The sequence below is a fragment of the Gobius niger genome, assembly GCF_951799975.1.
Source record: "Gobius niger genome assembly, chromosome: 14".
Taxonomy (NCBI): domain Eukaryota; kingdom Metazoa; phylum Chordata; class Actinopteri; order Gobiiformes; family Gobiidae; genus Gobius; species Gobius niger.
The window spans coordinates 10885137-10899472 of record NC_136865.1 but is presented as its reverse complement, the minus strand read 5'-3'; the positions used below and the strand labels follow the sequence as shown (position 1 = coordinate 10899472).

The 14336-nt window shown below is 41.3% G+C and overlaps 1 protein-coding gene across 1 annotated transcript in view; it reads right to left on the bottom strand.

The window, feature by feature from the left end:
* Positions 1-14336, bottom strand: part of fam135b (family with sequence similarity 135 member B) — a 51720-nt gene that overhangs the window by 29331 nt on the left and 8053 nt on the right. Inside the window, exon 3 of the mRNA XM_079571211.1 lies at positions 11329-11408. Coding sequence (XP_079427337.1) covers positions 11329-11408 — 80 coding nt within the window. The remainder of the gene's footprint in view (positions 1-11328; positions 11409-14336) is intronic.

Below are 14336 nucleotides of genomic sequence, written 5' to 3'. Positions count from 1 at the left end.
AAAATAATTGTAGTGATTATTTTTCCAATAATTGAGCAGCCCTACGACAAAGTGACAAAAACGCAAACAAAAAGCAATGAAAAGGAATGTCAAGAAAAAAGTTGCGGTAACACGGCAACAGCGCAAGGCAAAAGATCCATCGAGAAGCTTTTATATGTGGGTACAGCTGAAGTGGAGAAAATGCAATTTGTTAAGGCAGGGGTTAAGAGGTTACAAAAATGCCTCCGTCTATCGTGCACAGTACGTATCAAAATACAGAAAATACAGATCGTGTACGCGCTTTAGCTGTAGAGAAAGAAATGGAAAGAAATGACTAAAAAGAATCAACTGCGTGGACTGCGGAAAACAGGATTAACTGTATGGAGGAAGTCAAATTGACAAAGAAACAAGGTTATATTATGGTATAAACTAAAGCTCAAACTCCCCTCCATTCGGTGTGTGTTTGGTGTAAGAACACAGAGGATGTTCAGGAAGTGCATAATGCGGACGTTTATTTTTGACATTGTAGGAGGGAGCATAACTCAAACCTGCACAAACGAAATGAAACCGTCCCAGTCTTTGTTGAGGGAATGCTTACAAGCTCATATAAGTCAATTAAGCATAATCCTCTCAACAGTTGGCGTCTGTCCAACTTTCTATGAAGGGTCTATCAGAGTTAGAAACATCCTCCTTCACAGACTGGTGAATCATGCCTGTTCCACTCCTCCACTGAGTCACAGCAGCAGCAGCAGCAGCAGCAGCAGCAGCAGCTTTCTCACTCCGCCAAGAGTGTGATCTGACTGATGTGCTTGGGGGGGGCAGCTGACAGCGCCCCCTGCCGATGTGATGCTCTTTTTCTCCCTCGACGGGGATCACTCTGACTTCGTTGACGCTCTATAGGCCCGGTGCGCACGGTGAATATGAGCAGACAGAGAATCGCAAAATTTTATTCGTCACAGTATGGCATTTTTCTTGCAAATTAACAGTGACAGTTATGGGTTCTTTTTAAAAAAAATATATATACGGAGACAAGCAGTGCCAAGGAAAAGTGCACTGTCATCTGAGTGTCTGTAAAACCAAAAGGAGGCACTGGTATTTCATGGGTGGTTATGAAAGTCTCAACTTCTGGATAGCCCTACATATCGCAGCTATTCCATTATTTAAACTTTAGATGTTGTGGCTTGTGCAGTGGAACTAACCTCATGACTTAATGTGCACAGGTTGAACCCCCGTAGGGAACTTGTGACCTGCCCTGTGTCGGACAGAGATTAATGCCACGAATCGATACATAGCTGCTGCTCCGTTGTTCATTTACATAAACGGAGTGGTGTAAACAAAGAGCAGATAAGATTTAGATTCAAGATAAAACACAACTGAAAGAGAAATGTAGCGGTTCTTCTAAGTACAATTAGTGTTGCACGCTCCATCGACTATTCATTCAAAATTCAAATCGGCATTCACAATCCGTTATTGATGTCGTGGTGCGTCATCCAAGTCAATACGAGCAATTATTTTCAAAAGGAGACAAGTGGGTATGGATTTTACAAACTGGGATGCGTGTAAGATATCATGAGAAGGGCGACCTTACAGTCACAGTGGGGGAAAGGAAACGAAGTGTAGTAATTTGACCACAAGACTCCTGACCACAGGGTGAGTAATGTGACCAGTGAAGCAAATCTGATGGTTAGCGAGACCGTAAAGTTGACTTCTTCAGCATTTTGTTTTGGTCTAAAATTACTGAATGCAATTAGTTATACTATTAGTTATGCAATTAGATACATTGCACAATTGTTTGATTTATTATGCTTTCAAATCTTTAGATGAGCGGTTCTCGACTGTAGGTTAGGTGGTAGGTAAAAATACCATAATAATAATAGCTATACTAAAACTGCAAAGGCTGACAGTAATATTGTACCGATAATCGTTCAATTTGCCACATCCATGATAGGTTGAAGATAAAAAAAAGGGAGGCTTTTCTTGGTTGCTGATCCACACAGCTTCATTATATCTTTTATTTTTAATTGCTCACAGCGTAACAATATATAAGAATTAAACAAGAACACATTTTAGTGGTTTGTTCTGTGACTTGTTCCAGTGCAAGACCGTGAAACAATATGATGCAATATGATTTCACTTTCTACTCTTTCTACTCAGCATTTTAATAATAATAATAATGCATTGGTTTTACATAGCGCTTTTCTGGACACTCAAAGACGCTCCACATCGCATTATTCATTTACTCCATACTCGGTGGTGGTAAGCTACTATTGTAGCCACAGCTGCCCTGGAGTAGACTGACGGAAGCGAGGCAACCAGTCTGTGCCATCGGCCCCTCCGACCACCACCAACCACTCACTCGCTCACAACATTCGCTAGGCTTCCTGGTGTTCCCAAACGGTCTCCCATCAATGGCTGCGTCTGAAACCATCAAATTGTAGCCTCTAAGCACTAACACTAGCAACTAACTCCTTAACCTTTCATGGGGTCGACTGTTAGATCTCTATGCAGTTAGTGAACTAGACCTTCAGCAGAATTTGCACAATCTGTCCATCCTTAAACAGGGGAAAGGGAAGTGACATCACCAACAGCTGTTTTTCTTCTTCTTTAAAGTTATTGGTGGAGTGCAAGCCAAACAAAAGTGCATGTCGCCCCCTACTGTACAGTGTCCAACAACAACATAGTGTCCAAACAAAGACATTTAAAGAGACGCAGTGGCTTGTGGGATGGCACATAGCTCCTAATCACCGGTTAGTTAGCATCAGAGGTCCCTATGCTAAAGTGGCCATGATAGTTAGCATCAAGGCTCCTTTTCCTAACTACTTCCTAACTGACTTGCCAATTCGGAAGCAACTTGCCATGGCGGACGCTGACGCACATCCGGTTTGGCGTAAGAGCTCTTACCAATCTGCCCGTTTCGGACGCAGCCCAAGTACCGACCAGGCCCTTCCCTGCTTAGCTTCCAAGGTCTGACGGGATTGGCCATTGCAAAGGCGGTATGGCCATTTTGTCTATACAGAATGCACAACTATTGGATCCAGTGGCTTTAAGCACTAATGTGGCTATCATTGCAACAGGAAGGGCATCTGGCTTAAGCATGAGACCTGACGAAAAAATACAAATATAAACAGTGAAATTGTGAAACACGATATCCTTCTCCAGATTAAACGACCGCACTGTTTACAATTCACCTCACTCACGGCGCATCCTGCATTCACACCTTAAGCCTGTGCAGGGTTTGATCTTATAATCCCAGGCCTCTACCAAGTCCGGAAGTTCTCATCTTTTTCCCCCATATCGCGTCCCTGTAGAAATAATCAAATGCTTCAGTGTGTGCAGGCAATTCCTCATTTGGTCGACGGGCTTTGGCGAACCGTTCCAGGTGCTAGGGCGTTAAGAAGCCGCACCTCTGCCTCTATAAGCCTGTACCAATTCAGGCGCTGGAAATAATCAGCTTATATACTGCAATGTGCTGTTCCATACTCGCAGCTGTTTGCCTGCATGTGCCACCCGTATAACTGAAGCACTGCACTCTTCGCCCACATGCTCTCAGTGATACTATCGTAAAGAGGCAGGGCGCTGTAAATGGACCGCTAATTCTACATTGTCCTGAATCACTGTTATTATGCTTACAGTGATCCCATTCATCCATGTCAATGAGTTAAACGCATACACCATCTGCAGAAAAAAAACACACGTGCGCCTTCATGGCCGGGTAATAATCCAGGCGCCGTGGTGAGACACTATACTGTGTCATATCGCAATACACGATAAGGGGGCGTATCACGATTCGATACCATACGCAACACATGGCTTACAATAGAGATGACCTCACGATATGCCGATATGAATAACCTATGATTGGGGGGTCTCTCATCTCCCCCTGAAAACCACAATTGCAACTTTGCCTTGCAACTTGGAGCCACCAATACACACTAATAGAATCACGAAGAAGAAGCTAACAGGCTAACGGGCAAAGCTAACTGCCGGCTAGCACCACTTAAACAGTATTTACAGCCAAGTTTAAGTGAAAAAAATTATCTCCATTGTGTACTTGGATGTACAATATCCCTCTCTCCCTTTGTCTTTTCTGTCAGCGTAGTATTTACTGCAAGCCTTGACACAGGAAAGGTGGTAGGTGCTGTATTTTTAGACCTACGAAAGGCTTTTGATACCGTTAATCATCTGGTGTTATTGTCCAAACTAAAACAATATAATTTATCCATCAATACCCTTAGCTGGATTAAATCCTATTTAGCCGGGCGCTCTCAGTGTGTCCATGTAAGTGAAGCAGTGTCCCAACTGAGAGAGTGCACTATGGGAGTGCCACAGGGATCTATCTTGGGGCCATTATTGTTCAGTTTATATATAAATGACCTCCCATCCGTGTGTGATGATGTTGATGTCCAGATGTATGCTGACGACACCGTTATCTACACGGATGGGAAGGACCATGAACAAGTGGCAACCAAGCTATCTGTGGCAATGGACAAAATTTCTGTATGGTTGAATGATTCCTGTCTAACACTGAATGTGAGTAAAACTGCGGCAATGTTTTTCTCAACAAAACCAAACAAAAAAACAAACCCCTTAATTACAGTAAAAGGAAAAAAAAATTATAATGTCAATGAGTAATGTTCAGATACCTTGGCATCATTTTAGACACGAAACTAAGCTTTAAGAAACACATCAAAAAGGTATGCCATTCAATAAAATATAATCTGTTTACATTTAAATCTATAAGAAATTCATTGACAATACAAGGAGCTAAAACGTACTTCAATGCAATGATATTACCTCACTTACTATATGGTGTATCATGTTGGTCACAAGCCAACAAATCCACAATTAAACCTTTAGAAACTCTTTATAAACAAGCACTTAGGATTCTAGATAGGAAATCGCGACAGTATCATCACTGTCAAATATTGACCAAATAAAAATTTACAATTCAAGATTGTTAATAATGTGGCACCTCCACCACTAAAAAAGTTTGTCCAATTAACATCTGATCAGATGGTCAGAACAACAAGGTCAACAGTCAATGGCCAATGTACCAAAACGAAAAACAGCATTAGGACAATCGGCATTTTCTTTTAAAACTATCTCTGAATGGAACAAACTTCCAACTGCACTAAAAATATGCAAAGACCCACAACGATTTTGCCTGGGTGTGAAACAACATTTTCTGGGAAATCAAACATGTCAGCATTAAAGAAAACAACAACAGCAACAACTAAATTTGACATCTGAGAAGGGTAGGGGTGGGTATAGACTATAGAGGAACAAGTTTTCCTTTTAATAAAATGTACTTTTTAAAAAAATTGCATATAAATGTAAATACTGTCTGTAAATATTATGAACTGTATTTTTTTATGCTTTTTGTAGTGTTTTGTAATTGTCTGTCTCGGGGACTGCAGATGGAAATTAGCTCCAAGAGCTAAAGTCTGGTACAAAGCATCTTTTAATCTGCTGATTAATGCTCCTGTACATGTCCCTATCAAATAAATAAAATAAATAAAACAAAATAAACTACTCTCACGGACAATTAATGAGTAAAAAACCCTAACATGCTACGACTGCAGTGGCGCTGATTGGCGTAGGGGCATGAGTTACTGCAGTACAGTACTGCCTTAAAGAAACATGATGTTTCTGACCTTGTAGTATTGGTATCATATTGTATCATGATATATTGAAAAATTGATTGTCATACCCCTACTTAACAATATTATGCAAATAGTCCTAATAGACCAGGTTATTCTCAAGTTAATAATGACCATGATGAATATAACTGAAGCTCAATCGAATCAATCAAGTTTATTTCTAAAACACTTTACAACTACTGTACACTTGGCAGGCCAAAAAGCTTTCCATATAAACCACAAGAAAAAACATTAAATTATGTAAAATGTAAAAACACAGGCATTAGACATTATGGAGGGCCTGTCTGGGAGTGAGTTCCACAGTTTGGGCCCTGCCACGGCAAAAGTACGATTGCTACACGGCCTGGACCCGGACCATGGGCACATCCAAAACCATCTGAGAGGAGGAGCGCAGGGCCTTGCATGGACAGAAGCTCGGACAGATATAGAGCTTAAAAGCGAATGACATTCAAAAACGGACCGGGAGCTAGTGGAGGGATGGGAAGGATGGGGGTGATGTGGGCGAGTCTGGAGGTGTTTGTCAAAAGGCAGGCAGCCGCGTTTTGCACCAACTGAAGGCGATGAAGTGAAGACTGCTTGATACCAAAAAAGAGTGTGTTACAGTAGTCGACGGGTGAACTGATGAGCCAATGCCAAGTGTGTTTATCATTACATTTTAAATGTCAAAACATGCTTCCAGTCTACGCCCCTGGTGCTGTTGTTTCCTTTGACAAGAGACTTTATCTGTGTGTGTTGAGTGTGGACCAAACTACACTGACATTGACAAAAAGAAAACATTGAGATTGAAAGTCCAAAATGTTAAGAAATCTTGAAAAATCTGAATATATCTGTATGCTTCTGGCTATTAATTGTTGTTTCCTTTGACACTTTATCAGTGCAACATATGCAAAAAAGCTTGTTACAGCACCTTCCCGTAAAACTGAGATTTCCCTAGTGCAAGTTACTTAAAAATCATTTCATCGTTGTTACACCATTACCTCAACTTGACACTTTATTGCCATGAATTTGCTCTATTTCCCTATCAGACATAAAAATCTCTGAAATCATCTCCTTCACATACTCTTATGCAACACTTATCTAATTGAAGTACAGCTCTTAACCCAATCGTTTCAAAGAAAAACTTAACTGTGTGGCCTTTAATTGAAGATGAATCATATGCGGCCATAAATGCTGAGTGGTCCCTGCTGTTTACTAATGTCGAGCGCTCTCCCATGACATACGACGCGAGAGGGCATTAATGTATTCCGTCTAGATGGCCTTGTAAAGCACCGCGCTGAGGAAGGCGGGCCAGTGCCGTCAAATTGCAATATGGATATGAGTCTTCACCCCGGCTGTAAGAGAAAGCCCATTCACAACACACGCCGCCGCTCGAGTGAAATATAGGGCTGCAGACGCCGGATGAGGCACGGGGAGCTCTGCACTGCGGGCCACCTATGAAATATTGTTCTTCAAAAAGCAATTTGCAGGCAGGAATCAATGCCGGGCAAAGCGATAGAGAGCTGAGATTTGTAATTCAAAAGCAAGTCCAAGCTACAGCAGGGTTAATGTAAGTGTTGAGTCTTAGAAGATTGAGGGCAGTGATTCTCCAACTTTTCCCAAACATGGATCAAGACTTAACTAGTTTGAAAACACTTCCCTGTCTATTTTGAAACTGGATTTGTTGATATTTGTTTTTCAGAAAGAGTTTTCCTGTGTGGACAATGGCAGTAAGTCCAAAAACAGCACACCTGGTCCTCCCCCTCCTGACACACTAACTATAAATATCTAAATATGGGCAGGACAGTAGAGGCGGGAAAATGCAAGCTTTCATTTGCCCGGAAACCAGACTCGCCACTGGACCAGCGCTTGAGTCTGGCATCAACTTCATTTCCAAAGATGAAGCACAACAGGAAGTGGAGTGAATTAATTAGCGAAGGGTGGGCGCCTGCCGTTGATGGACGGTCCAGGATCATTTGTTTTGTAGGTTTTCTGAGGAGAGGGCCCGTCCACAGTGAAGACCTTCCAAACAATTGATCCTGGAGCGTCCTGTGATGGAAAGTAAAGACGCTAAGCTGCCCACTCATACAGCTGCTGGGTCCCTGCAAGGTCAAATTCACGCAATATCAACTGTTTTTTTTTTTTTTTTTCTGCATAAAGAGTTACATTTTAAAGGAACTAGATGCAATTTGGTCATTTTTATACTCACTACTGCCACCTCAGGTCTTAGGCGTAACTGCAGCTCCTATATCAGTCCTTTTAGAGGCAGCTGTGGTAAATAGGTCTGGCCTCATTCTACACATTAGGACATTACTGGAACATGTAGGGGGAGGAAAATACTTAATTTTAGCATTTTCAAACTCTGTATAGTCCCTTTGTGGAGTGAATGTACAATTGTCTCATGTAAAGCGCTTTATGACTATATCTGTGAAAGGCGCTATATACAAAAAAATATCTTTTTCTTCTTCTTCTTGGAAGCACCTTCATAGCAGTACAAATTAACTCATGCCCCTAGAGGCCATAGGCGCCACTGCAGGTGTCGTAGCATGTTGCAGTTTTCTACTTATTAATTGTCTGTCAGAGTAAATACTACGCTGACATAAAAGACAAAAGGAGAGAGGGATATTGTACATCCAATTACACAATGGAGATCTTTTTTTTTCACTCAAACTTGGCTGTAAATACTATATAAGTGGTGCTAGCCCGCAGTTAGCTTTGCCCGTTAGTCTGCTAGCGTCTTTGCTGTGATCCTATCAGTGTGTATTGGTGGCTCCGACCCGGAGGCAGCAAAGTTGCAATTGCGGTTTTCTGGCCAGAGACACCAGGGGGAGATTAAAACTTCCCCAATCGTCCCATTAACACTTGTATTACCCCCAGAGAGCCTTCTCATATTGCAGTGCAGAAAAAGTATCCAAATTAACTTAGTTGCTTTACGATTTCGTGCACTATTCATTCACTCTCCGTATTTTCAGTGGTGGCTAAGTTGGAAGTCAAAGCTGAAACATAGCTGCCGATCTGTGCCAACGATCACTCACTCGTACATCATAGTATCTACTGTTTTGCCCAAGGAAACAATAACACAATAAACAATCTTCAACTTGGTCGACGATCGCGCTAACCATTAAGCCGCTGTGAAATGTCTCCAAATTTAACAAAGCAGCCTTTTGATTTTAACTTGTCTGTTCTATTCACCAAATACTTGGCATTGCCCAAATAATACCATCGGAAATTAGATAAATGGCTCGGTTTAAGAGAATCTGTTGTTTTTTTGACTAGGTTGTGGACTCATCTAAAATAAGATACAAATGCAATTGCCAATGGAACATAAAAAAAAAGAGAAAATAACTATAACCTCCAAACATTTAAGTCATTATCTGATGGTTATTTTTTTCCAGTTGTGTCACTCACTGTTGCCTACTCTGAATACACACACTGCTCGGGCTGCGTGGATGCCTTTGCTTTCTCGTATAACCTTGAAGCGAACCTCGTGACGATCCCTGATAAGAGCCCAGCATGCAGACGAGCGCGTCCCCGGCAGGGCTGAGGAGAGCGGAGCGACCCCTGCTGTCACATGGTCCTCACGAGTCCGCTTCAGTCACACACACAACAACGCACAGACACACACGCCCACATGGTGCTGCAGACATGACCAGAGGCTAAAAATAGCACACATTACTGGATCTGTACTGCCCCTGAACCAGCTTCCTCCATCTCACCAGACGGACATGTGGACGCCTGGGTTCACTTTCTATGATCTTTTGGATGAGGGAACCACTGGTCTAAACATTATGTCATTATTTATAGTCAAAACAAAGCGGCTAAATTTCAATTGAGACGAGTTGTTGATGTCCCAGTCCCACTGTAGCGCTGATGGTGAGTTTGCCCAGTGACCAACAGAAATATGGATTGTTCCAATGGCCCTCAACTATCCAGTAGGTGACACCTTTCACTGACTATTATATATTGGTGAGGTCTCTGTCCTGTCCTCGTATCACCCTTTGTTTTTTTTAAATTTATGATTAATAATGTACACAATTTACTGCTATTCATATAAATAACACGTCACGAGATCTATGGTATTCAGATCAGCAGCCTTCTGTAAAAGACTCAACTTTAATAGAATCACTTTCAGATTTTTATAAGCTAAGGTCAGACTTTGGCTTCTATTTATAACTCATTTGTTCAGGCTTTTGACAAAAAGTCATGACAGTCATGGAGTAATGTCTTTGCGGCTTCAAGAGGAAAAATCCCCCCCTCGACACTACATGAACACTATTCTCACTGTAGTGTATACTTAGGACATACGTCTCAGGGAGACAGCTATTTTCACAGACTTCTTTGTCATTGGCAAACAGAATGAATGGTCATAAAAAGATTTCCTGACTGGAGATCTTCCCACACTTGTTCCCCTATGTGGTCCAGGATATTTCATATGTAATAAAGCTTTATATGTAATATTCTCTCAGTCATGAATAAGCAACACAATACCAGAAGCCAACACTCAAATATAGTGCCACAGACAACTATAACACATTTGTACACTACTGGCTTCCAAGCTCCAGCATAGGCCAGTGTTTTCTATTTTTTATTTTATTAAGCAGACACATGAGGCTTTGTTTGAACACTTTCGTACAAGTCTGCAGCATTAGCATTAGCAAATGCTAGCCCATGGGGCAATGCCCTGAATAAAGCTGCACTTTATTATATGTTCAGTTAGTAAACAATCGTAATCATTGGTGTAAGATTCATGTACCCTGAAAATATCTGCTATTGACTGGATTCTGAAAAATTGGTATTGACATTAATACTATACCTGTGATCTAAACCTCTAGTTTTATACTGTTGTATTTTCTGGAGTTTGTGTACCTATGCCCTATTCCTATTCTAGCATATGCTAATTTATATGGTCCCTGGTTTTGTAAGACAGTGTTAAAGACGATATACAATGAAAACGTTTCAAGGACCGTAATCAGTTGGGAAATATTCTGAGCTTATTTACACAACTACAGGTGATCACCCACTGGCCACACCTGTGTTTTATTGTTTTTGGTCAAACATAAAAGCCTGTCCGGTTGACTTTGCAGTTGCTCGGATTGTGATAAGGATACACTGCCCTTGGCTGCCTTTTGTATTGACCAAACACAATAAGACATGAGTCAACAGTACAACCAAAACTGACATAAGAGCGCTGTCCTTTTTCCACCTGTCTTGATAGAAATATCACCTTGCACTGTTATATCACATAGACACACGTATGGTGCTATTGAACACGTTATTGTTGAGGCGAACCAAGCTTTTCGGATACAGTCAGCGATGCACCTTTATAAACTATTGCAGCCTAAATATGGTCACACAGCACTTTTGAGCTTGGACCTGCTTTGTGTAATGTAACATATGGTTTACCACCAGATTTAAGGAGGGAATAAGCCAAATTGGCAAACACAGAGGTTTGCACCATTTTTTTATATTCTGTTAATGCAGGGGGTGGAGTCACCGGAAATTTGTTGTTGCGGTGTTTTCCTCCGAACAGGATTTGAGCCAGACGATGGAGAGGTCCACCAGCCAGACAGCAATAACAGATTATTATTACAGGGACGCAATATAGCAAATTGAAGGCTTATTCCTAGACAACTGGGGATGCTGTCATTGTTAGCCCTGTGGATTCTGAAAATAACGTGCGTGTGTTTCACAATGAGACACAATGCGCTCTTACCTGTGTTGTCTTGTGTCGTCGCTATCAATCTGTGCGGCACACGAGGGGACACTTTTAACCCTGTGCGCACCTGGTAGAACCTGGGAGGGCACAGATAAGAAAGGTTTAAGTGTTATTAAAAAAGGGCTTCATAACAGTTTTGACCCGGGTAAATGAAACAATGTGGCAGTCAGGAAATTACTGCAACTTCAAGGATCAGCGGGGACAGTATCTAGAGAAAAGGGTTTAAAAAGAGGAGTCATGTCCCGGCAAGATACTTATATAATATAAAATGTTTGGATTCACTCAAAAAACTAATTTAGAAGTAAAAAATAAATAGAAACAACTGTGAGAGTCCGTTACTATCTTCTTTTTTGCACCCCTGGTTGCCCAAAAGTGCGAGAGTATACTGAAATGTCCCAACTCTTCCGATTACCCAGCACCCCACTGTACAATAGTGAATTTAAATGATTTATGGGTAAAAGTGTAAGTTGAAATTAAATAATTGAAAAGACATGCTCATATGTGTGTGTGTGTGCTGTTAATATGGTCTATTGGGTATTACATCACTGCAATGTATAAAACTCAACTACACCAGTTTTCTAAAGTACTGTTTCTTTGATTATATTTGGTATCGTTACTGTAGCTTTTTATGTCCATAGAAGAAAACACAGAGATCCAGCTGAGTGTAATTCGTAGACTGCTGTCTATGCAAAGCAACTGCAGATATAATCTGTGTTTTAATGCAATCAGTACAACTGGACGTGCACAGCTGTCGCCGCCTTCTTCGGATCAATACGAGCTTCGCAGCAGTGCCATTTCACTGTGGGTTAACAATTCTCTTCCCTTGCTGCCTCTGGGGCCGGTTATCGCTTCATTGGGCCCAAACTGCGACGGTGTGCATCAAAATATCATATATGACCCACAAACCTGTCACAACCTGCAAATTGCTGTCAGTCAATGATATCACATTTGGTAAAAAATCATCAGAATGGCACAGTAAAAAGGAAGGCAACTTGTGTCATATGGCGTTCTGGTTTCAGTCATAGGATCTGGCAACCCAAAACAAGAGGCTCTGTGGACGTGAGAATGCAATAAATTAAAATAATTTTCAGGTGCCTGCCTCCTGACAAGCGCCGGAAAGAGAGAGCATACCAGAGAGGGAGGATTTTAAAGTGCTTTTACTGTTTTATAAAGTGGTCTTAATCCTATTTATTTATGTATTGAGCCCTCTCAGGCCCACAGGTCTTGAGGTATAACCTTTTAACTGTCCCAAGAATAAGGATTAAAACTCATGGTGAGGCCTCAGTTCTTATGGCCTCTAACTGTGGCAGAGTTTACCATATTATCTCTTTAGCCTAGCTTTAGTTCAAATCTTACACACGTTTTATCATCGTTTCATTCTGTTGCTTTCCTGATCTTTTTATTCGCAACAACAGGACAGTGGGGGATTATCAGCTGCTAAAGGACTATGTGCTTTTTTGAGCGGGAGAAGTGTTCTATAAAAAAACTTTGGTAGATTGATTGATTGGTCTTGTATTGTCTTTTTGTAGATTTCTCATCAACACAATATTAGATTTGAGCATGTTCACTTCATATGGGGTCACAGATGAGTCCTTCTTTGCACACACGAAATGATCAATTGCTTAAGTGTCCACAATCAAAGCAGACAGTCGAAATATCTTCTCAATTTCAGCCCACTTTAGCCGCTAAACGTCACGTCAAAGCTGTGCATACGTTTGCATGTGGCAGCGATAGTACAAAGGACTTTGCCGCTTCCTCTTTGCTTCACAAACCCCACAGCATTGCAACCTGCGTAAACTAACATATTAGTGCACTCAACCAAAGGGATTAAGGAGATAAAACCTCGGCCCGTCCCATTTGGAGAGAGAAAATCATTTTAGACCAAGCCAGAGGCAGGGCAGATGAGGGTTAGCCACTAATCTCACAGCAGACGCATCGTGGCATAGTTCAGACGGCATGGAATCATTAGTGAATGTCGGAGAAAAAAAAAGGTGCGTTGGCCTCTTGAAGGAAGCAGTTATGGAGAATGTTGCGTTTGGTGGCGGTTGCTATAGCCGCAGATGGGTTGTTCATTAGTGTGCTTGTACTTGGACTATGTCGCAAAGGATTAGGGGTGCTTATGACTTTCTCTCATGCACGCTACACAAAATCTGAACACTGCACTGCCCCACAAATTTGATGGGGAAAGGATTTATTTTGTCTCTACAATTGTAGATGCACAAATCCAAAGCTAAATAGATTCTGCACAATCAGCTTAAGAAAATAGTTAACCTTTTTTCCTAACAATCCTTGCAAATGAGCGCCGGACCAACAACGTGCCAAATAAAAGCTAAATGTCAGACAGGCAGCAGACAAATGATCGTTCTTGTTTTTGCTACTATCAATATCTCTCTCAAAACAATACATTTAGGAATAATGTGCAGCACTGAGCTCATGGATTCTCTAGCGGTGTTGAATAATGAGTGAGTCTTAGGAAAACAGTTTAGTAATTGTGCTAAGATGTGTTATAAATGAGGGTACTAACGCTAAATGAGACCTCAAACTGCCTTTAGTGGAAAAAGTCAATAAGCAATATGCAATTTTAAAGCCCAGCTTCAAACCACTAAATTACATATTAGAGCTCTTGGCTGTAAATGTAGCTGCTGATTATCCAACTCAATATCATGGCGATATTATTGAGGTAAACAAGATTAAGCATGATTAAGATGCACATTTATTATGGCATTGCAATTACAAACATGCTGATCTCTAGGTTTTAAAATTATGAGCACGCCTCAGCCTCTGCTTGAAGTTCTTACTGAATAATCTGCCTCACAAAGCACTTTTGTGCGACCAAAGACAAAAGTAGCTTTGAAACCATGGTTAAATACATAAGCCCCTGTTGAAAACAGTTGCTTTTCTTTGAAGTGGCCTTGTCACAGTTTTAATATTCAAACAGGCTGAGAGCTCCGTCCGCTGGGACACATGCAGCCAACACACTTATTTACTGCATAAACAGCATGAGC